Source organism: Diabrotica virgifera, chromosome 7, assembly GCF_917563875.1.
Source record: "Diabrotica virgifera virgifera chromosome 7, PGI_DIABVI_V3a".
Lineage (NCBI taxonomy): Eukaryota > Metazoa > Arthropoda > Insecta > Coleoptera > Chrysomelidae > Diabrotica > Diabrotica virgifera.
In genome coordinates this window covers 138,115,897-138,139,729 of record NC_065449.1, presented here as the reverse complement: position 1 = coordinate 138,139,729, position 23,833 = coordinate 138,115,897, and the positions used below count along the sequence as shown (strand labels likewise).

At 34.0% G+C, this 23,833-nt stretch overlaps 1 protein-coding gene across 1 annotated transcript in view; it reads left to right on the top strand.

Moving 5' to 3' along the window:
* LOC114331035 (bone morphogenetic protein receptor type-2) overlaps positions 1 to 23,833 on the top strand; it is an 80,656-nt gene that overhangs the window by 40,715 nt on the left and 16,108 nt on the right. Inside the window, exons 2-6 of the mRNA XM_028280497.2 lie at positions 8,169 to 8,301; positions 8,357 to 8,598; positions 12,416 to 12,874; positions 19,186 to 19,364; positions 19,435 to 19,575. Coding sequence (XP_028136298.1) covers positions 8,169 to 8,301; positions 8,357 to 8,598; positions 12,416 to 12,874; positions 19,186 to 19,364; positions 19,435 to 19,575 — 1,154 coding nt within the window. The remainder of the gene's footprint in view (positions 1 to 8,168; positions 8,302 to 8,356; positions 8,599 to 12,415; positions 12,875 to 19,185; positions 19,365 to 19,434; positions 19,576 to 23,833) is intronic.

The window sequence follows — 23,833 nt, the reverse complement described above, 5'->3', positions numbered from 1 at the left end:
GATTCGACAGCCGTCAAATCCGCGTTCTCCCACAAACGGCCCAGCCGTTCCACTGCACCTACCAGCCAGTTTTTGGTGTGTTCATTAGCGGGGGTAATCCATAAGACGCCTCCGCTAAAGGTAGTTCTGGCGAACTGCAGTGGATTACTGCTCCCCGAAGGAGCTTCATCCATTGCAACCGCAATCCTACTCTGGATCAGGTCAGCTTGAGCCTGATCCAGTATTACCTCAGGATGTCGTCGATCTATGATCGCCATCCTGAGTCTTTGTGCGGCCTCTGTATAAGAGTCAGCAGGTCTGGGAGCCTGTTTCGTCTTTTTGGAGACCTGGGGTGGTGTAGCAGAGTACTCTCGGGGTCTCTTCTTACTTTCTTTATCGGGTCCTTTGTCTGTCCCGATAGCAGGTCTAGAAGTGCCCACTTTCCTCTGCATCCTTTTCCGTGGTCGTTGTTCCCACGTACCTTCTGCCATTTTTCTTTCCTTTGTCTGTTTCCTCTTCTGAGCCCCAGACAAACGTTTTTTGTCCGACAGGTCCATTCTTTCAGCCCCTGTCGTGATTGTATCAGCGGTTCCCTGAGTTCCCGCTGATGCTTCACTGTCGTGTTCTATTGTCTCCACGACAGTGCTTGAGCTGGAGGACTCGTCCGAGTCCGAGATCACTCCAGCCTCTTTTCTTTTATTTTGTTCTTGGTCCATGTTTTATCCCACGAGTAGTTAGGGAAGTTTTGGTCACCTGTGCCAGAGCCCCGCATTAACACAGGAAGGCTAATAAAACCAGAGATTCGCCCATTTCCCGGAGTTCGCATAATAGCGGCTTAGCAACCCCTAAGTCCCGTAGGAGCATCCTCTACTACGCCAAACCTTCGGCTTATGCTGTTCCACCTTAGCTTGAGGGGATTTTTATTGTGGTTACCTTCCACTTGGCCGGGCGGTTAAGGCAAGCCCCCACACCTGGCAAACATTTCCTCAACAACCACCAGTCTACCAGGCACGGTATGATAGCAGTCATTCACCTCTCATGGAAGGGCTTATGTGTCGCACGATTTGGGCTGATACCAGGTCCTGCCTCCCGCGACACATGGGTCCTCGTCATTCATCCTCTCAAAGCAGAGGTCAGCTGCCTCCCCTAAACTGTGCTACCACATGATCCGCGGTGCCTATTCTGTGGAAGCCCACATTATTTAGCAATCTTACCAGCGAGTGTGCGAGGAGCGTCATGCTCTCCGACAAGTCCGGAACTTCATGTCGCACCTCCCCCTCTCACTGGCTCACCCTATCAGCCATTGGGACGCGTCAGATGGGTCGTGGTCAACCCCCCGTGGGTTTGCAATCCGCAGGAGGAGGGAACTAGTCCCAACTACTGCAGACTACAATCCCCGGCTGGAACTTGTGCCGTTGGTTGCTTTTACTTGTGAGGTGACAGTGCCTTATAGGAGGTAAAAAAAATCGAAAGTTCCGAACTGGATAAAAGGACTAATCCTAAGCAACTTTCGTTCTATAGAGTTTTTTAAGTAAGTCAATAATTTTCGAGATATTTGCTATTGAAAATCTTTATTTATTTTATTAAAAAAAAACACGTTTTCTGGCGGTTTTTCGCAAATAACTCAAAAACTAAGTATTTTAACGAAAAAAATGTTCTTAGAAAAATGTGGGATAGAAAAAAAAACGAAAAAAGTTGTGTATTCGTAAAGTCTATAGACCCAGCGAAAGCAAAGTTGTAGCTTATGAAAAATACGTTTTTATTCGTAAAATTCCAAATCGAACATTTCAACGTGAAATAACCAAAATATAAATCACTTTTCGGGAAAAACCCATTAAAATTTTTTAAAGTGTTTAGAGCAAGCTTTATTTTTATTTTTTTTGTAAAAGTTTCTAGCATTAAATCTAATCGAGTTACGCTCAAAATAACACATAATGGTCAAATTACCCCAAATAAAATTAATCGTTACCGCTTTACAAACAATTTACTTTGCTTAGGTATTTTTTATCTAATCGGTAAATTTCACCAGTTTAAAGTGCTTATTTTTGAAATGGATATAGTTATACGGGCTTGAACGAGCCACTAATCACGAGTGTATTCAACTTTGAACAGCCATGTCCACCAATTTTTGTCTAACAAAAACAAAAACAAAATGAAACTAGAATATTTATAAAAGTGAAATCTACATATGTTTACTCTTTGATATTTTTCGTATCACTAATACTTTTTAAGTTAGTTTGAAAAAAGAGCATTCTTCCAAAATGTTTAGAAATGTTTTTTACTAGAAAAACCAATTTTTTTCAAAAATAAGCACTTCGAATCGGTCAAATTTACAGATCGTATGAAGAATACACATACATATAAAGTAAATGGTAAAACGGTATCGATTAATTTTATTTAGGGTTCTAAATAGGGGGAGATTATGACGATTTCTTTTACCAAAAAAAGGGACCAACTTTATTTTGATCGTAACTCGTGTAGTTTTGATGCTAAAAAATTTTATAAAAAATAAAAATAAAGCTTTTTTAACACTTAAAAACAATTTAAAAAGTTTTTCCCGAAAATTGCTTAATTTTTTGGCTATTTCACGTTGAAATATTCGATTTGGAATTTGACGAATAAGAACGTATATTTCATGAGCTACAACTGTTCTTTTACTGGGTTTATAGACTTCATTAATACACAGCATTTTTTTTATAAGATACATTTTAGCTAAGAATATTTGTTCGATAAAATATTTACTTTTTGAGTTATTTGCGAAAAACCGCCTGAAAACGTGGTTTTTCTGTCGAAAAATAAACATTTTCAATCGCAAATAACTCCCAAAGAATTTACTTACATAAAAACTCTATAGAACGAAAGTTGCTTAGAATTGAGGGGGTCAGACGTAACAGGGTTTAAGTGCAGTTTTGATAGTTCTGTAATAATCAGCTTCAAAGTTGTTTGAGTTTTATAAATTCTAGGAGTAGTTAAACTAAAATATGTTTAGTGCAAAATGTACTATAAAATGATAAAAATATAAGGGTATATTATTACCCTCACTACATCCTTCCTTTTTTCAATTATTAAAAAAATGTACTTGATTCGGTACATGGTGTTGATAAATGTTACTGGTAAAACGGTTCAAGTGCAGATGTTAACTAATTATTACTAATAATTTTAGTCCCAGCTGATATCCACAGTGTAACTACAACTGGCACGTTGCATAATACTTAATTAGTCTTCAAAATTGGTCACAATTTTATTTATTTACTTGAAATTAATCCTGTATTAACATGTGTTTACACATTACAGAATACTAAAAATAGTTTGGTGGTAAAATGGTTCAAGCGCACTTATACCCGTTTATTACTATTTGTTTTTACAGAAGACTAAAAATAGTTTTGTGGTAAAACGGTACAAGCGCACGGTTAAACCTGCTTACTACCAAAGCAAACTGCAATTGTTTTCAGTGGAGTAAATGTAATGGCGATAGATAGCGACTGTGGGGCGAAATATGCTTAAATCGTTTTACCACCAAGTTCTAATACCATTTAAGCATGCGAATGTGTATTTAGAGTAAAATTTTAAAAAAGTGCACTTAAACCCTTTTACTTCCAACCCCCTCAATTAGTCAATGCATCCATTTCCACTTATCTTAAATGCCCCATTTTTCACCCCCGAAAAAGAGGTGACTGTTATCCCCCCAAGTAAAAGCAACCAACGAACCGCACAAGTTCAACTTTGAAGTGGAGGGTAAGCAGAACCTAAAACCAGATTTTCATGTAATCCGGAGTTGAATCTGAACTTTACACTCCAAAACGGTCATTTACTGGGCTAGGTTACATTATTTTATTAGGTTCTTTGGATCATTGGGAACAAAAAGGGTCTTATGTAATTTTTCTCTAAAGTTTTCGTTTTCTCTAATCGTTTTCGAGTTAAAAACATATTTAAAATTGAAAAACGAAAAATGACGATTTTCAAGGTTTAAAAACAAAAGTAAAAAATATAATTTTTGTAATTACGAAGTGTCTAAACTCAAGTTTAACCCTTCTTCTATTAGCTCCCTGTAAGAATTTTTGACATATTTAACTCTAAACGATTGTTTTTTAATCGTTAACGAAACTCTTATAAGAGGACGTCGTGCGATCGGATTGCATTAACAACTAAAAAACAATATTTTAAAATGAAATAAGCCCAACTTGCTCACCGGAAACTGATAAAATAAGGTTTCATCTTGAATTTAGGCACTTCATTATTTCATAATTAATTTTTTTAACTTGTGTTTTTGAGACTTGAAAATCGACATTTTCGATTTTTTAAGTTTTAAATTGTTTATAACTCGGAAAAGATAAACTTTAGAGAAAAATTACATAAGACCTTTTTTGTTCCCAATGATCCAAAGAACCTAAACTAATGTCTGCCTAGGCCGAAAAAAATGATTTTTATAATTTTTTTATAAATTTTTTTAAAAATAAATGTAGCAATAACTCCGAAATTACGGTATTTAGGTATAGGGAATATTACATAAAAAACAATCTGTATTTCCTAATAACTTTAAAACGCAAAATATATACAGGTTTGAAATAAGAAAGTTCATTAGATTTTCAGAAAAACGACAACAATGTAATTACGACTATAATATCGGCAACTTTACCCAACAAAATCTATAAAAATCGTCCAAGCCGTTTCCGAGATAATTGAGGGTTTCCATACATAAAACTCACTCTGTATAAAATGACGATTCTCAGCATTTTTATAATTTTTTTAAACAAGGACAGGAATAATTTTATTCCATAAGTGAGTTCCACACCATATATTTATATACAACGTGGTTCATTAAGAATGTTCAATCTCTGAGTTGTAGATTCTAGACCTCAAAATATTAAAATTTAACCCAAATCACTTTAATAAAATGTGGCTCCCTACGGAGTTATAGGGAATTTAATTTAAAAATTTAAAAACTATTTGTACTCAGTACTTTAAAAGTATTTGACCTATAAAAAGAGGAAAACGAAAAGTCCGAGAGACAAAGTTTACTACAATTAAACAATAAAAATAATAAACAATATTTTAAATCTAAGACTTTTCGTTAAAAAACTGCTTTCTGGTTACATCCTGAATCTTAGGCTTTATAAGCACGGAGACGACGAATATATAAGAAAGCAGAAAGGACACGGTCACGTATCCACTTTCTTTTCGTCTAGGAAAAGGACCGAAAGACAGTTTCAAGTACCCAAAAATCTGAGTAAGGATGAAAAGATAAAAAGCCGTTTTTGCTCTTATTTGATTCAGAGTTGGACCACCATCTCCAGATAGCTATATCTGCCTCTCAGGCGTTATCAATGGAGCTATGCAGTCACAACTCTGAACCAAACAACAGCAGGCTGCCTTATTTAAGGGAACTTACCGCGACTGCAATAATTCACGTTTAAGACGCAAATCATCTGGAGATGGTGGTCCAACTCTGAATCAAATAAAAGCAAAAACTGCCTTTTCTCTTTTCATCTTTACTCAGATTTTTGAGTACTTGAAACTGTCTTTCAGTCCTTTTCCTAGACGAAAAGAAAGGGGATACGTGACCGTGTCCTTTCTGCTTTCTTATACAGGGTGTCCCGAAAAGATTGGTCATAGATTATACCACAGATTTTGGGGTCAAAAATAGATTGATTGAACCTCACTTACCTATATACAATAGTGTACACAAAAAAGTTACAGCCCTTTGAATTACAAAATGAAAATCGATTTTTTTTTCATATATCGAAAACTCTCACGAGATTTTTTATTGAAAATGGACATGTGGCATTTTATGGCAGCAACATTAAAAAAAAATTAAAGTGAAATTTGTGCACCCCATAAAAATTTTATGGGGGTTTTGTTCCCTTAAACCCCCCCAAACTCTTCTGTACGTTCCAATTAAATTATTATTGTGGCACCATTAGTTAAACACAATGTTTTTAAAACTTTTTTGCCTCTTAGTACTTTTTCGATAAGCCAATGTTTATCGAGATATTTTGAATATTTGTCGAATCCACCACCTATTTGTACAGTCCGTCTAATTTACTTATCGTTGCAGTCATTATTTACGTTAGAGATCTAAGTTGACATTGTCATTGTTAACTGTCAAATAAATGTTACCAATTTGTGCCAAAATATCACCTTCGTTCTATTACAGTTACAGTGTGTTCCGAACAAATGTGCTTCATAAAAACGCTTTATAATCCATTTATACAAATTAAATAAAAAATCTTATTGTGTATTTCTTTAAGTTAACATTAATAGAAATCTTTAAATATTATTTCCGTACATAATAAAATATGTCTATGGCGATAATACCAGTGTACTCGGCAAAGTGATTCTAAAAAAGAACACACCTACCGCCTAAATATTTCGTGTTGGTATCATGTGACGTCACGGGCTATGACGCGGATGACGTGCAACGGTAAGTAAATTAGACGGAGTATATATGGTTAAGTACGATTATAGAGACCTGTTAATAATCTGAAAATTTATTTATAGTTTAAATTTTTAGGTATATTTTGAAAAAGAAGCTACATCTCGATAAAAGGTGACTTATGAAAAAAAGACTAAGAGGCAAAAGTTTTAAAAACACTGTGTTTAACTAATGGTACCACAATAATAGTTTAATTGGAACGTACACAAACATTTGGGGGATTTAAAGGAACAAAACCCCCATACAATTTTTACGTAAATATATTGAAAAAGAAGCCGCATCTCGATAAAAACTGGCTTATCGAAAAATACTAGGAGGCAAAAAAGTTTTAAAAACGTTGTGTTTAACTAATGGTACCACAATAATGAATTAATTGGAACGTGCACAAACGTTTGGGGGGGGGAGGGGGTTTAAGGGAACAAAATCCCCATAAATTTTTTATGGGGTGGACAAATGTCACTATAATTTTGTTTTAAGATGTTCCTGCCATAAGAATGATACATGTCCATTTTCAATAAAAAATCTCTAATAGTTTTCGATATATTGAAAAAATCTATTCTCATTTTGTAACTTCAAAGGGCTGTAACTTTCTTTATGAGCACATTTGTACTAAGGTAAGTTAGGTTCAGTCGAACTATTTTTGACCCCAGAATGTGTGGTATAATTTATGACCAATCTTTTCGGGACACCCTGTATATTCATCGTCTCCGTGCTTATAAAGCCGGAGATACGGGATGCAACCAGAAAGCAGTTTCTTAACGAAAAGTCTTAGATTTAAAATATTGTTTATTATTTTTATTGTTAAATTGTAGAAAACTTTGTATCTCGGACTTTTCGTTTTTCTCTTTTTACGAGAGATGTCGCTGATTTGCGTCTTAAAGGTGAATCATTGCAGTCGCGATAAGTTCCCTTAAATAAGGCAGCCTGCTGTTGTTTGGTTCAGAGTTGTGACTGCATAGCTCCATTAATAACGCCTGAGAGGCAGAAATAGCTATCTGGAGATGGTGGTCCAACTCTGAATCAAATAAAAGCAAAAATTGCGTTTGCTCTATTTGACCTATCTTTGTCATGGCAGAATTATTGTAGATATTGTATGTTAAATAAACGATTCTGGCTACTACAAGAGGCGTACGACAGGGGAAAGCGAATGGTTGACACTTCCCACATTCTACGCCACTGGCGAAACTGCTATTTCCATAATTTTTAAATTCTCCAATACTTTATATGTAAATAATATACTCTTCATTCGTAACGATATCATCATTAGTTTTCGAGATATTTGAAATTAGATATGAAGTGACACAATGCACTAATTAAAAAAACTGTACCGTTTCATTTTTAACTTCAAGTATCTCGAAGAATAATGACTTTATCGTTATGAATAAAGCGTAAGTTATTTACATAGAAAGTATTGGAGAATCTAAAAATTACACTAAAATAGCAATTTCTTCAGTATCGTAGAATTTGGGAAGGGTCAACCATTCACTTTCCCCTGTAGCACGCCTCTGGTAGTAGCCAGAAGCGTTTATTTAACATAATTTAGTAGGTTGTAAGTACACCCAACTTTCACACTACTGTTTAGTAGTGTGAACGCAACTACACTTTCTGCCAAGTATGATAAGGATATGTCAAATAGTTTTAAAGTTCTGGGTACAACTAGTTTTTAACATTTTAAATAAAACATCCAGTAACTCAGTGAGGAACTACATTTTATTTAAGCGATTGTACTTTAAAACTATTTGACCTATTTTTTTAGGATGTTGGGAACTTCCTGGAACGCCAAATGAATGTGAACATTCAGAATGTATAGCCAATGCAAGGCCTTCAAAAGTATTGAATAACACCAAATTCTGTTGTTGTAACAGAAGCAAATGCAATCTAAATTTCAGGTAAACTCAAAATCTTAACAACGTTTCAAAAATAAATAAAACATTTTCCTTCCAGTGATGCCTATGTGCCTGTAAAAGAACCTCCGCCAGAAGATTTGCCTGTTAGACATTCCATTGATTCTCTGATATATATTACAGTGGGTGCAGTCTTTTCGTTTTTCATTATGTTTTTGATAACGGTGTCTTACTTTTGTTGGAAAATGAATTCGAAAAAATGTGATATTGAAAATTGCCAACAACCTCTACCTCCTCCTGCAGAATACAGCTTGGATAAATTAAAAATGCTAAATATAATAGGTAAGCTATTTATATAGTTATGAGAATCCCTCAATTGACGCCCTTTAAAGTCATTTTAGCATCATAACATATCGTACCACTTATTTTATTTTCTAGATACCTAAGTAGCTTATAGGTGAGTGTACGCGTCTGTGGCGCCGAATCATGTGGGTTCGATTCCTACTAAACACAAGAAACTAAGAAGTAATCCAGGATGATCCCTCTGAAAATGGCAAAAACACCGAGAGCAATTTACATACTACCTTCTTTACGTGCCATCTCCGCGACGGAGGTGGGCAATCATCATGGCTATTGTGACCTTAGATGCTGCTGCTCTGAATAGTTCGGTTGATGTGCATCTGTACCATTCCCTCAAGTTACGCAACCATGAGATTCTTCTTCTTCCTACACTTCTCTTGCCCTGGATTTTCCCCTGTATAATTAATTGAAGTATGTTGTATCTCTCATTACGCATAACATGCCCCAGGTATTGCAGCTTTCGTGTCTTGATGGTTTACAATATTTCCAGTCTTTTGTTGACTCTTCTCATGATTTCGTTGTTTGTTACATGCTCGGTCCATTATATCTTCAGGATTCTTCTATACACTCACAGTTCAAATGCTTCTAACTTTATAGTAGTCGACGCGTTAAGTGTCCATGCTTCTATTTCGTAAAGCAGAGTCGAGAAAATATAACACCTTGCCAGCCTAACTCTCAAGTATAATTTCAGTTTTCTTGCACAAAGTACCTTTCTCATTTTATTGAAGTTTGTTCTTGCTTTCTCTGTTCAAACTTTGATTTCTTTGGAGTATTCGTTTGTGTGATTAATTATTGTGCCAAGATAGTTGTAGTTTTCAACTTGTTCTAATCTAAAGTTTTACCTTTAATTGTCAGGCTTTCATCATTATTTTGGGTTTTTGATATCCTCATAAATTTAGTTTTCTTGATGTTTATTGATAATCCATATTCTTCTCCATACTCAACTATCTTGTTCATTAGCTTTTGGAGGTCTTGAAGGTTGTCCGCTATTATTATAGTATCGTCCTAATATCTAATGTTGTTAATTGGTGTTCTTTATTTTATTTATTATATTTATTATAAACCCTTATTCCTGCTGTTTCTCCCACAAGAGCTCTTTTCATAATTTCTTCAGAGTATGCATTGAATAGTAGTGGTGACAATACACACCACTGTCGCACTCCTCTTTTAATTTCGAACTCTTCTGATATGTGTTCGTTAATGCGTATGTGTGTCTGCTAATATACATACTACCACTCTTCTATAACTCTATGGTTCAGATTAGGTGTTAACCTATAAGTCGCGTATGTCTATGTATACTAATGATACATCATACAGATATATCAAAAAGAGCCGCTACGATCTGAGTTGCATATATGGCACCGACAGATAGATATAACATCTGCTTGCAGATGCCCCCACGACCAAGCTGATGCTCTCTGCTTGTAGATGCCGCCACGGCATCCATGTCATCCTGATCTTTCGTTTGTGGAGCGAGGCTGGCGGCCTGAATTTTAGTTGTTCAGAATGCGCTCTCTGAGGAAACCCTAAGAAGGGTAGAAACTAGCTAAGAGTGCTTTTGGCGCTCTATGAACTAACTAAAGTAAGACGGCCGTTGTTTCGTTCACAACGAAATGATTATTTATTATTTTTATTAGTTCTACTCCTATTCTGAGTATTGGGAACTAATATTTGTTGGAATTTTACCGTGCTGGACAGGCGGGTAGTGAAATGCAACCTGATAGATTTCCCTCGGTCTTCTTAGTTCCGGCAATTCGTTGGCTTGCAAATTTTAGAAGCCACGAATGGTGTAACCTGATTAGTTCTAATAAAGTTTTATTTTCAATATAGTTAATATTGAAAGTAAAACTTTCGTTCGTATTAGCAGATGCCGCCACGGCATCCATGTAATCATGATCTTTCGTTTGTGGACCCGGGCCTTAAGGCCTAAATTTTAGTTGTTCAGAGAGAATCAAATATGCGCTCTCTGAGGAAACTCTAAGAAGAGTAGAAACTACTTAGAGTGTTTTTGGCGCTCTCTGAACTAACTAAAGTAAGACGACTTTTGTTTCGGTTCACAATGAAATGATTATTTATTACAAATATATATCTTTCTCGGTAAATCAGAACTCGATAGCTTGTATCATAACCTTTTTATTCTTCTTCTTCTTCGTCCTCTTTATAAGCAATAATTCTGCTTGTTCATTGGCGGATTGATCTCTTCCATAGAAGGTTGGCAGTCACTTCATCTTTTGCGCGGTCGGTCGATATTTCTTCTACCGATTGGTGATTTATCTCTTGCTATTTTGACCACACGTGTCTCTCCCACTCTGCCTATGTCTGTGTTATTCCATTCTTTTTTCTACTTAGTGCCCATTTGTTTATACACTGTACGCTACATTCTGTTCTAATGTCTTCACTCCTCTTTCGATCTCTCAACGTATTTCCTTTATGTTTTCTTAGTACCTACTGCCATCTCTGCCGTTTCCAGTAGTGTTTATGTTGTGGCTGTATCTGGTCTTGATTCTGATGCATATGCCATTATTGGTCATACACTGGGTTTATAAATTCTTGAATTCATCTTAGTGTTAATGTGTCGGTTTCGCCATAGTGTTATTAAGCCATCCTGCCAGTCTATTTGCTTTCTGTACTTTATTTCTCACTTCTTTGTCCAGCTCTCCGTAGCTTGACAATGTAATTCCAAGGTATTTTATTTCCATTACTTTTTTTATGAAATCTAGGGGGACTTCTCTGTTATACAGAAGATGGACTACACCTTCGAGTCTTACACTGTCAAATGCTTACTTCAAGTCAATGGGCATTTTTAGATCAGAAATATGTGTGGCATAAATTCTTAATCAGATCATCAAGTTGATTAGAATATTTTAAACAAAAATTGATTGTGTGCATATTTCGAATAATTAGCCATTTTTGCTATTTTTTCAACTTTAATTGATAACTTTTTAATTGATAAATTAAATATTTCCGGAGAAAATGAATGTCAGCAATTTAAGGGGTTATCCTAGTGTAAAAGTACGAAATTCATATACTTTTTTTTGGGAATTTCTAAAATAAAAAGTACTGTACCAATTGTTTTGAAAATTTGCATGATCATTTATTATAAAAAAAAAGTATATATGTAAAACATTATTTTCATAAAAATATTGAAAATTAAACGATTTATGCGCCATCTACTGGCGCCGTGAAAATAATAACATAGGTCCATTGCTGCAGTGATTGGAACTAATAGAGATCCTTAAACATAAAATTTCAAAGTGATTATTGAAATATAAGTTATTTCCTGTACCATCAACTAGGATTTTTGAAAAATATTAAAATTTGGAAAAATGAAGTGTTGAATTTTTTTTTAAATTAGCTAAAACATTTTCAGTTTCAAAAACCGCCAAATTGACATTTTTTATCTTATCAAAAACCCCTAGTTGATGGTATAGAAAATAACTTATATTTCAATAATAACTTTGAAATTTTATGTTTCAGGATCTCGTATTAGTCCCAATCACTGCAGCAGTGGAGCTATGTTTTTATTTTCACGGTGCCAGTAGGTGGCGCATAAATCGTTTAATTTTCAATATTGTTGATGAAAATTGTTTTACATGTACTTCTTTTTATAATAAATGCTCATGCAAATTTCCAAAACAATTGGTACAGTACTTTTTATTTTAGAAATTCCCAAAAAAGTATATGAATTTCGTACTTTTACACTAGGATAGCCCCTTAACTCATGGTAAAATCAGTCACTAGATGCTAAACTGCATTTGTTCCACGTTACTAATTTATAATTCGTTTTATATAATTTTAGGTCAAGGACGATATGGATCTGTCTGGCGTGGGATAGTTGAAGACCAGGAAGTAGCCGTAAAGGTGTTTCCAGCACATCATCGAAACTATTGTCTGAACGAACAGGATATGTATAAAATGGCAGGTGAAAATTCTGGTCTTATAAAATGTTACGGCGGAGGAGAATATTCTGTCACGCCAGGATCTATCGAATATGTTTTGCTTTTGTCTTTAGAACAGGAAAGTCTTCAAGAATACCTCAAGGCTCATACTATAGATATTCTAACTTTGGGGAAAATGAGTTTAAGCATAGCCAAAGGTCTTGCTCACTTGCATAGTGATTTAGGTAAATACTGCATAGCGCATAGAGACATCAACAGTAGAAATATTTTGGTGAGATCAGATTTGTCGTGTTGCATTTGTGATTTGGGATTAGCAGTGATTCCCAAAAGAACCGAAAATAAGTCTATAAGCGAGGCAGGTAAGAATAATCACTATAAATAAAAGTTATTTTTATGCATTTGAGAAACGATATAAGGGGTTAAAGTATTACTATTAAAGAAACCATGAAATCCTTTATAAAAGGTATATTTGTTAAAATCATTTCAGGGTTTTTTGTAATAAATGGTATACAGCCAACTACAGGAAATTTTTTCCTCGTGGATTTTTTATTACTGTTAAGTATTCAATTAAAACTTTTATTGTAATTTATTGTAGGTGAATTAGTCCAAAGTGAATAGCAGAAGCTTTCAGCAAAATCTGACATGAAATAAATACATACAGTGATGAGCGCGCTAATTACCGGCAAAATAACGCAAAAGATGGAAAACATATTAAGTGGTGAGATAAAAAAAAATGAAACTAGTAGATTTGGGAAATTTAGCGATAAAAAGCAAAAATTTATATTATATTTATTGTTTCTCACCTTTAGACGTATCAGACGAGTTTGGCGAGTGCCACTGTGACAGTGACAGTTTTAGTTGACTTAATCCTCTAATACGTCTAAAGGTGGGAAACAATAAATATAATGTAAATTTATACGTTTTTATCGCTAAATTTCCTAACTCTACTAGTTTCATTTCTTTTTATCTCACAACTTAATATTTTTTCCATCTTTTGCGTTATTTTGCCGGTTATTAGAGCGCTCATCACTGTATAATGTTTCTACTATACGCTGTGAGCTCGTACGTAGAGGGGATATTTACAAATTCGCGAGCGCCAGTAGTGACAAATCTGTAAACGTTTACCGGAAATTTGACATAAATGTCAAAGTGATTAATTTAAAATTAAAATTAAAAACATTAATTATAAAAAATATTAGTTGGTCAAAGCTGTGGTATATATTTTTACCTTAACCCATTAACGCCCAAGTTTTTTTTTATTTAAAAATCTTTACTTTTAGGTTTAATTTGATGAAAATGTTAATAATTTAATCCAAATTCGGTTCCCTGTCTTTTTTTTTAAATTATATGGTGGGACCATATGGTAACGCTGGGCGCTTAAGGAATTTTTAGGATCGTTGAAACCAAAATTTTTAATTTTTTTTAATATTTATTTGAGAATATTTTCGTCCAGATGTTGTATATCTGTCTCCAGCTCATCGCCTTCTACTGCTTGATGTAACAAATGGTCGAAGCGATCAAAACGAAGATCTGGCAAGTTCTGTCTGTAGACTAGGTCTTCCTGTATATAAGGGACGACTTTCATATCTTGCGAGAAGAACTTGGGCCAATTCTCTCCTAAACGATAGCAAGGATATATTTTTTTATACAGGGTGTTTCATGAATAATTGTCCATATACTAACTGGAGAAACATTAGCACAAAATACGAAGATTTAACCTAAAACTCTTAAATAAAATGTGGTTCCTTACTAAGTTACAGGGTGTTTTATCTAAAAATTTAAAAACTATTTTTGCTCAGCATTTTAAGACTATTCGACCTATCCTTTTCATACTAGGCAGGAAGTATAGGTACTGTACAAACTACTAAATTATGTTAAAGAAATGTTTCTGGCTATTACCAGAGGCGTACAACGGGGGAGAGTGAATGGTTGACCTTTTCCAAATTCTACGTCACTGGCGGAATTGCTATTTTAGTTCAATTATTAGATTCTCCAAAACTTTCTATAAAAATAATATACTCTTCATTCGTAACGATAAAGTCATTAGTTTTCGAGATCTTTGAAGTTAAAAATGAAACGACACGGTTATTTTCATTAATGTATTTTGTCGCTTCATTTTTAATTTCAAATATCTCGAAAACTAATCATTTTATCGTTCCGAATGAAGAGTATATTTATTTACATAAAAAGTACTGGAAAATAAAAAAATTACACTAAAATAACAATTTCGTCAGTGGCGTAGAATTTGAGAAGGGTCAACCAGCCACTATCCCCTGTCGTACGCCTCTGGTAGTAGCTAGAAACTTTTATTTATCTTAATTTAGTCGGGTGTACAGTACCTACACTTTCTGCCAAGTATGATAAGGATACGCCAAATAGTTTAAAGTACTGGGTACAAATAATTTTTGAATTTTAATCAGAATATGAATCATATCATAGATTAATCAAAATAACTGTGCCGTTTCATATTTAACTTCAAAAATCTCGAAAACTAATGACTTTATCGTTACCAATGAAGAGTATATTATTTACGTAGAAAGTATTGGAGAATCTAAAAACGGCACTAAAACAGTAATTAATTCAGTGGCGTAGAATTTGAGAAGGGTCAACCATTCACTAGCCCCTGTCGTATGCCTCTGGTAGTAGCTAGAAACGTTTGTTTATCATAATTTAGTAGGGTGTATAGTAGTCGCACTTTCTGGCAAGTATGAAAAGGATACGTTGAATAGTTTTAAAATGCTGAGCAAAAATAATTTTTAAATTTTTAGATAAAACACCCTGTAACTCAGTAAGGGACCACCTTTTATTTAAGTGTTTTCTTGCGTTGTAAATATTAAATGATAACAATTAAATAATAAATTTAAAAATTACCGGTGAAAGTTGAATTAGTAATCCGCTAGGAGCGCCACCAGCGAAGCTCAGAGCGTATATTCACCTTTTAAAATCTTAGTGATTATCTTTTAATGATTTTAATTTATAATCGTGCAGCAAGATTTTTTATTACGTGTTTAATTCTGCCCAATCAGATTATTTTTAGATTGGGAATAATCTACCATTATTATTATAGCGGGAATAAATTTTAAGTATATTGTTTGTGTTTAATTACAATGAGTTACCTAGTTTTGACAACTATCACATTTAAGAGAATGAACCATAATAACTTTTAGTTCTACATCTAATGTCAAATTGTCACGAGGACAATACAAATCAGCAGTTTTAAGCGCTCAAGTGTAATTCGTTAAGATTATTTCATGAATAAAAGTGTATTTTTATAAATAATTTTAACGAATATTTTATTCTGAATATTTGTTAAATATCTTCGTCTGAATATTTGCTAAACTGTGCTGTTCACTTTGACAAGTTGAAAAACGTTGAAAATGTCACTGAATGTTTATTTACAAAGTAAAAAATAATCAGTATTAAAAAAATAATCTTACGAATATTACTCTACAGTAAGAATACATAAGAAAATAATGATTCAATCTGTTTCTCAAACTTGTTTCCATTCGGCAAAACAAGCTTGTGATATTAAGAGGAAAGGCGCAACATGTCGCCTGTCAAAATTTTCAATGTATTTTTGAAAAGTTTAAACGCAGATTGAAAGATTACGTTATTACCGAGGGCCGAACGTCCCTTAGAATAAATAAGTTTCTTTTGAATGAAATATTTGCAATTAAAGATCACACAAAATTTTCTCCTTTATTTTCACCCCTTTAACTTATTAAAATAAAAATTATAGCAGTTTTCAGGGACTTTCTGCCCTCAGTAACAACGTAATCTTTCATTCTGAGTTTGAATTTTTCAAAAATACTTATTAGTTTTCTCAGGATTCGAAAAAAATGAATACATTTAAAACACATTGAAAATTTTGACAGGCGACATTTTGCGCCTTTCCCCTTAATGTTGATAATTAAATTTAAGAGACAACAAACAATTAACGGAAGAAAGGGTTTTTTTAATTTAGATTTTTTATTCCATATAAGAATAAGTGTAAATTCTAAAATCACTAAAATTACCAAAAAATAGAAGATGAAATTGAATAAAATAGGCAGCCCTTAGGCATTTTACCGATAAAATGACAATATAATCGAAACATGTTACCTGTACAATACATGAATAAGAAAGGTTTCGCGAATTTAAATTTTGCAAAAGATTGAATATTCATACAGAAACAAGTATTTATGCCTGTATAATAATTCATCCTCGATCTATAATTTCATAGAATTGTATCGAGGTTTACAACAAACTAGTCCCAAGAAAAATTGCCGATATGAATGAGTCACAATAAATTAAATTATTAGAAGAATGTTTTTACTAAGCAACAACATTTTTGTTTAATTTATTAATATTTTGTATTTTGATAACGCCGTCCGAGCTGGAAGTCGAAACGTCAATAAAATCATTTTTTCAAGTTAAATTGTGGCTTATTTCCCAATTAGAGTAGTTAATTACATAAATGCCACAAACAAATATGTAGTTTCAGTACAATAACAAGTGAAATGATGAGGAATACGAGTATACAGTGATGATCGCGCTAATAACATATAAACATAATACGTTGCTAAAAAGAAAAGAGATTAAACTAGTGGAGGTGGAAATTATCGTTATAAACGTATAAATTAACATTACATTACATTGTTTTACCCACAAACCATACATACTCATAGACGTTTCACGACCATGTTAATCTTTCGGATCGAATTAACGCCATCTCTTGATTGGAATGGGAACTAAATTGACAAATTTTAGTTACGTGAGAATTTCAAATTATAAATTTTGCGGGATTTTTGATGAAATTTCGCAGGAAATTAAAACAACAGAAAGACAATTCAATGTTTTATTCCATATTTTACTGAAAACTTCAAATATTCCAATTTGTTTTCAAAATGCTAAACACTACTGCTATGTTTCACGTGAAAGCACTGATGTGTATCGAGTTGAATGAAAATTTTTGAAAGAATCTTGTAGGATGATTGTTTAGATAAATATTACCTTATAATCTTTTACAAACTTCCAAAAATATATAGGTCCGAAATGTTGATGACACACTTGTCTATTGGAATAAACTGTTTCAGGATCTATTATATTGTTTTTTTTTTAATGTGGAGAAACACAACACGGGATGATCAATGTAAACTAAAAATTCTACTCATAAAAAAGGAGAGGACTTTAATATACTTGATTAAAATTGTGATTAAATCTAATTAAAAACGTAACACCACTATAATAAAATAATTAAGCCACAAACTGTAAAATAAAAAGTAAATAACAAATTAATTTATTTGTCAACTGTCAGTTGTTAAATATGACAAGAGAATTGATTGACAGCGACATCTCTGGATTGGAATGGTAACTAATTTGCTGTCTTGACCTTGACAATTTACGTGAAACGTCTATGAGTATGTATGGTTTGTGGTTTTACCCACCTTTAGACGTATCAGAGGAGTATGACAACTGCCACTGTGACAGTAGAGTTTTATAAAATACTCCTGTCACAGACGTCTAAAGGTGGGAAACCGTGTAATGTAATGTTAATTATTTATACGTTTATAACGATAATTTCCACCTCCACTAGTTTCATCTTTTTGTTTCGCAATGTATTATGTGTTCCATCGTTTGCGTTATTTTGCCGGTTATTAGCGCGCTCATCACTGTATTTAAAATTAATAAAATAAATCAGTAACTCTACTGAGCTTAGAAGTAAAAACACAACGGGAAAGAACAGATAAGCGACTTCGGTCGCGGATTCTGTTTCCGTCCTTATTATTAAAAACGTGCCTGTTTGGAGCCCAACATATGAAGATCAAAAGAGAGGCAAAGAAAAAAGAAAATGCACACAAAACCAAGACGGGGAAGTTGGTAAAACCTAAGGGTAAAAAGAGACCTCAAAATTCTAAGAGGAAATTTCCCTGGTAAAATATCAACATTAAAAATTGAAGACAGACGTCGGGTAAAAATTTAATTTCGCCAAAATATTCCGTGAGTGAGGCTATTATCGCAAAGCTATGACTAAATATAATAAGGAATTTTGCACTTTGGTATAAGGGAGGAAGCCAGGATGGGTTACTATAGACTGCAAGAAAACCTGAGCAAGCTAATGTTTAGATCAGAATATAGTAACATCAAAAAGGAAAACAAGAAAAATCTTAAGAATTAGCTGAAAGTCATAACAGGTTTTGTTACTGGACACACCTGACTATAATGGGGTAACACGTAAACCATATCTTGCGTTACTGCCAGGCATTAGATCGCAGGATACACATAATTTCTGGAGACTATTAAATACAATTGAGTCCGGGAATCTTTACCCGTGCGTCATCATTTAAAGCATGCGACAAACGCAACAGCAAGTCACTTACTGTCACTTGCTGTTGCGTTTAGTAAATTTCAATTTCCGATTTATCATCGACTTATTTCGTATACTTTAAATGATGACGCACGGGTAAAGATTCCCGGACTCAACTGTATATAGATTAAGCACATATTGCACTTATCCACATATCCATATCTCATAGACGTTTACAAGCTGGTGCAAGGTTTCATAATTCTGGAATTTGTATCATGAATGATGTAGAATTAGAATATCTTATAATCATGAATGATGCAATATCTGGATCTTATTTATATACTTATTACATGTATAGTTTACGGAGGCTGTTGTTTATTTTAGGAACTCTTAGATACATGGCGCCTGAAGTGTTAGAAGGAGCTGTAAATCTTAGAGACTGTGAGAGTGCCCTTAAACAAATTGACGTTTACGCCCTCGGTTTAGTACTTTGGGAGCTAGGAACGCGTTGTACTGATATGCAGAATGCCGAGCCTTATCCATATACTCCTCCATTTGCCAAGGTAATAAAATATTTTTAAAAAGTTGAGCGCACAACCATCATTTTTACTAAACGACATTAAACTTTTTTAGGAGGCTGGAGATAATCCAACTTTAGAACAGATGCAGGCATTGGTTAGCCGAAAAAAAGTTAGACCGCTATGGCCAGTATCTTGGAAAGACACTGCATCTGCAAGATTACTTTGTGAAACAGCTGAAGATTGCTGGGATCAGGTATAAAAAATAAGACACCCATTGATTAGTCCTACCTTTAATTACCACCATTCATTTAGGCAATTAAATATAAATCCCAGAGAACGGCAGTTCTCTCCAGTGGCGCACAACCCCTCTACATGCGACACTACATATACACGAAATTTTCGATTTTCTAAATCCGACTGAATTGAAAATTGGGCAAAATCCTATCTTAAAGTTCAGGAAAAGACTCGCCCATCCATATGTCAACCATCCATTTTGGTCCAAGGGTGTGGATTTTACGGCCCTTCCCTTTAGGTGTGTTACGGAAGTTTTTCGGTCTGTTTTTCGTTCTCGTCCCCAAAAATTTCGAAAATTTAAGTCCGACTTTTGCGGCTTCTAATAGTACTTATTACTGATCGTTACCTTTCCAACGCATGTCTAATTTTGAAAATCGGTTATACCATTCAAAAGTTACGGAGCTCAGAAATATGACTCAGTTTCTATTTAAAAAAGGGAAAATGTTTGTGGGTATGTATGTATGTGAGTGGAAAAGTTACACCAATCTGAATTTTTTTTCTGTGTTTTAAGAGGGGGTCAGAGCCGATTCAGAACCGGTGTAGTTAGTGACTTTTGACCACCCATAAGCCAGCTAGAGGACTGGGTAGGTACAAAACGGCATATTTTTTGGGGGTATATATCTTAGGTTTGAAGAGAGACAGGGAAACCGCAAATACACCAAATTAGAGACAGAAAAACCGCAAATTAGTAGAGTTGAGTTAAGTTTTCAAATGGTACCTAAGCGGTCAGGATCAGACATACACACGGCTCAGTATAGCCGAAAAACTAAAAAACTAAACTTTGAAAATTTTGGTTTTTCGACAATTACTCAAAATTTCAACCTACGAATTGCGCCAATAACTGAGCGTTTGTAGGAGTACTCTAAACGCGTCTAACGGTGTATACCTCGTATCTGGGAAAATTCGAATTTTTAAGTTGTAGTCTTCATAAGTATGATCAACTCTATTTCCCATGGGAAAAATGGTTTTTCAAGCTCAACAATTCCTAATATACCTTCAGTTATCATACTTGACGTTGGATGCATCAGATACTAATTGTCAATACGTTTCAAACTCATGTTTAGTGATCAAAATCGGTTAAGCCGTTTAGAAATTATTGAGCTCTAAAAGTATAATCCCTTTAACCATTATCGTTATGTACTTGTAGTGATTACGGCGCTAAATTTGATTGGGCAATCCGAGTTCATTTGCCGGCCATTCCAATATTTTTTTTAGCATACACAAAAATCTAGCGTACATTCGATGGACACAAAGAATTATATTGAAAAAAAAAAAGGATTAGGATGGCTGGGATATGAACTCGGATTGTCCTATCAGAAGTTTAGTGTCGCAACCACTAGATCATTTCGGTGATAATGCGACAAAGGCGACCATTTATAACGCTTAACGTGTAATCGAGAAACATTATATTTAACTTCGTACATTTAATTTATAAAAAAAAACTTTGAAAAAATCCTGATACAAGAATAAAAAAACCGCTAAACGCCGTTAAAATTAGTGGCGCATACAATATTCTAGCTACAAAAGAGCTGAAATGAAATATTACGTGGCGCGAAAATGTATTTTCATTTTGATGGAAAATAAAATTCTAGTTTTATTTGAAACCTAAAAATCTTTCTTTGAAAGATTTTTCTAAATTTGAAGTAGAACGCGCCACAAAAGAGCTTCAAAGTGCAAACTGTATCAAAGTTACTCTTTTGTGGCACGTTTTACTTCAAATTTAGCAAATATTATGGAAAAATCTTTCAAAATAAAACTAGAATTTTATCTTCCATCAAAATGAAAATGCATTTTCGTGCCACATAATATTCATATCAGCTCTTTTGTAGCTGGTATATTGTATGCGCCACTTATTTTTACGATGTGTAGCGGTTTTTTATTGTAGGTATAATATTACGAAATTTTCCTTTAAAATTTGCTTAACAGTTAAGTATCGAGAAAATTAGTGTTTCAGAAAATAACTGTTTCCATTCCTGTCTCGTGTTTGCTGTTTTTCAGCTACGTTTTGCCTACTATCTTGTTTATGTCATCGTCCAACTCGTTATGGGCCTTTTTTCATCCCAAAATCTCCACTATGATTTTCCATTCAATATTTCTTCTGTATTCTTGCAACGTGTCCTGCTTAGTCCAATTTTAACTCTGATTCTTTCTATTACATCAGTTACTTTTGTTCTCTCTGAGTTGTTGTGCGCAGTATTTTATTACTGACAATACACATTGATAGAGACAATGTTCTTATCAAATGTTGTGACATTTTCTTATTTGTTATGATATATTTCATTTTAAAGACTGCTCTTCCCAATCTTATTCTCCTGTCTACTTCGATATGTTTATTTTCTTTTCCTATTATTTCTTTTGCTAAATAAATATATTCGGTCACATTTTCCCATTTCTTGTTATTTATTATGATTTCTTATCATTTGGGATTATCACTTGTTCATATTCACATTTAGGCCCATCCCTTTTGATTTTTCTTCTAGCTCTATTGTTCTCAGATCTTCTCCACTTTTTGCAAATAAGATTGTATCATCTGCATATCTTAGATTGTTTATCCTTATATCCATTTATAGTTATCCCGTACTCCTCCTAGTTCAGCTTTTTGTAAATCTTTTCCATTGTTAAGTTGAACAACTGTGGTGACGTACTCGTAGTGTCTCCATAATTGTCCAATACCTCTTCTTATTGGGAATGGTTTGGTCTTCCCGTGAATGTGTACTTGAGAAGTTGCTTGGTTGTAGATATTGTTGATGACAGTTTTATATCTGTAGTCTATCCGTGTAGCCTTAAGTAGTCTTTTTATTTTCTATAAGGATTTTGGCTGTTAGAAAGTGCTGTATCCCCTTCTAAATATGGCCTGCTGTAAAGGTTGGTAGAATTAGAGTTTATTGTTTAACGAGAGCCACTTATACCATCTAATGGTGTGTTGCAGTCAGTATACCATTACGTGCTTGTGATAATTTTTATAATTTATAGATTTGTGATAATAGGCTTATTGGTCTGCAGTTGTTTAGTAATGTGTAGTTTCCTTTTTTTATATTTTATATTATTTTTTTTATTTCATGAGTTCGATATTGTTCTCTTGTTATACTTGTATACATCTAATCAAATTAACCAAATGTAAAATCGTCTCTTCTGTGACTGACCCCTGTGTTGGTCTATCGCAACATTTCTGTACATTTATACGTAGTTTCTTCAGGAGCAGAGTAGACTGTGGGTTACAGTAACACAAATACTTAACGCACCTAGAATGCTCATGTAACCTGGGTACGTTGATTAATCTTCTCTCGATAGTTAATTTTTGCCTCTTGAAAGGTTGAGTTGCCGTGATAAATAGCGTATGCTACCCATGATGACGCTATGTTTAAGTTTATCCAATCGGAAAAGTTGACTCACGCAATGGGTGTTTAAACACTCCAAACAAGGCACAGCCCAACTAGAAGCATATGTAGCTGATCATTCTGTATTCCGTATTGCCATTTTAGATCCTTCTGACAGATCAAAACAGTGTACAACCAATAACAGTAAATGAAATTAATAATATCAAAAGAAACAACAGAAAGACAGTAGGACCTAGATGTATTACTAGCAGAGTAATACTTTTTTGTACTTGCAGCAGAATAATTATTCAATAAGGGCCTGATAGAAGGAGAACACATTCCAGAGGATTAGAAGACAGATTAGTTCAACTGTTTAAAAAAGAAAATTCAAATCATTGCGAGGGTTTAAAAATCGTGGCATAAGTGTAACAAGCTCATTGGGAAGTTGCATCGTCTAATACAAATAGCCCATTGGATGTATTATTGCCATTGTGCCACATTATTTGGTCATAAAAGATTATTTTCAATTTTTTTTTAGAAAAATTCAGAAGCTTGGAGGAGTAAGGGCGAACTGCAAAAACCATGTTTCGGGAAAACCGAGTTAAAGTTTACAAACATGTTAGAATAGTAAGGGCGAACAAGTGATGCTACTAGATTATGCGGTTTATCGTCGCATTTCTACTATAGCGTGCGGTCTATCTAGGGATACGGTGTATAATCTGTATTATTACAATGCCGACAAAAAATCTTTACAAAGTGAATAAAACGTGTAAATCTTCGGAATTATTATTTTAATTTTACGGCTTGTTCCCAACTAAAATAATACGTTGATATAATAAAGTATTAACTTGTAAATTTACTATAATAATCCTTCTTATTTATGCCTTATATTCACTTTGT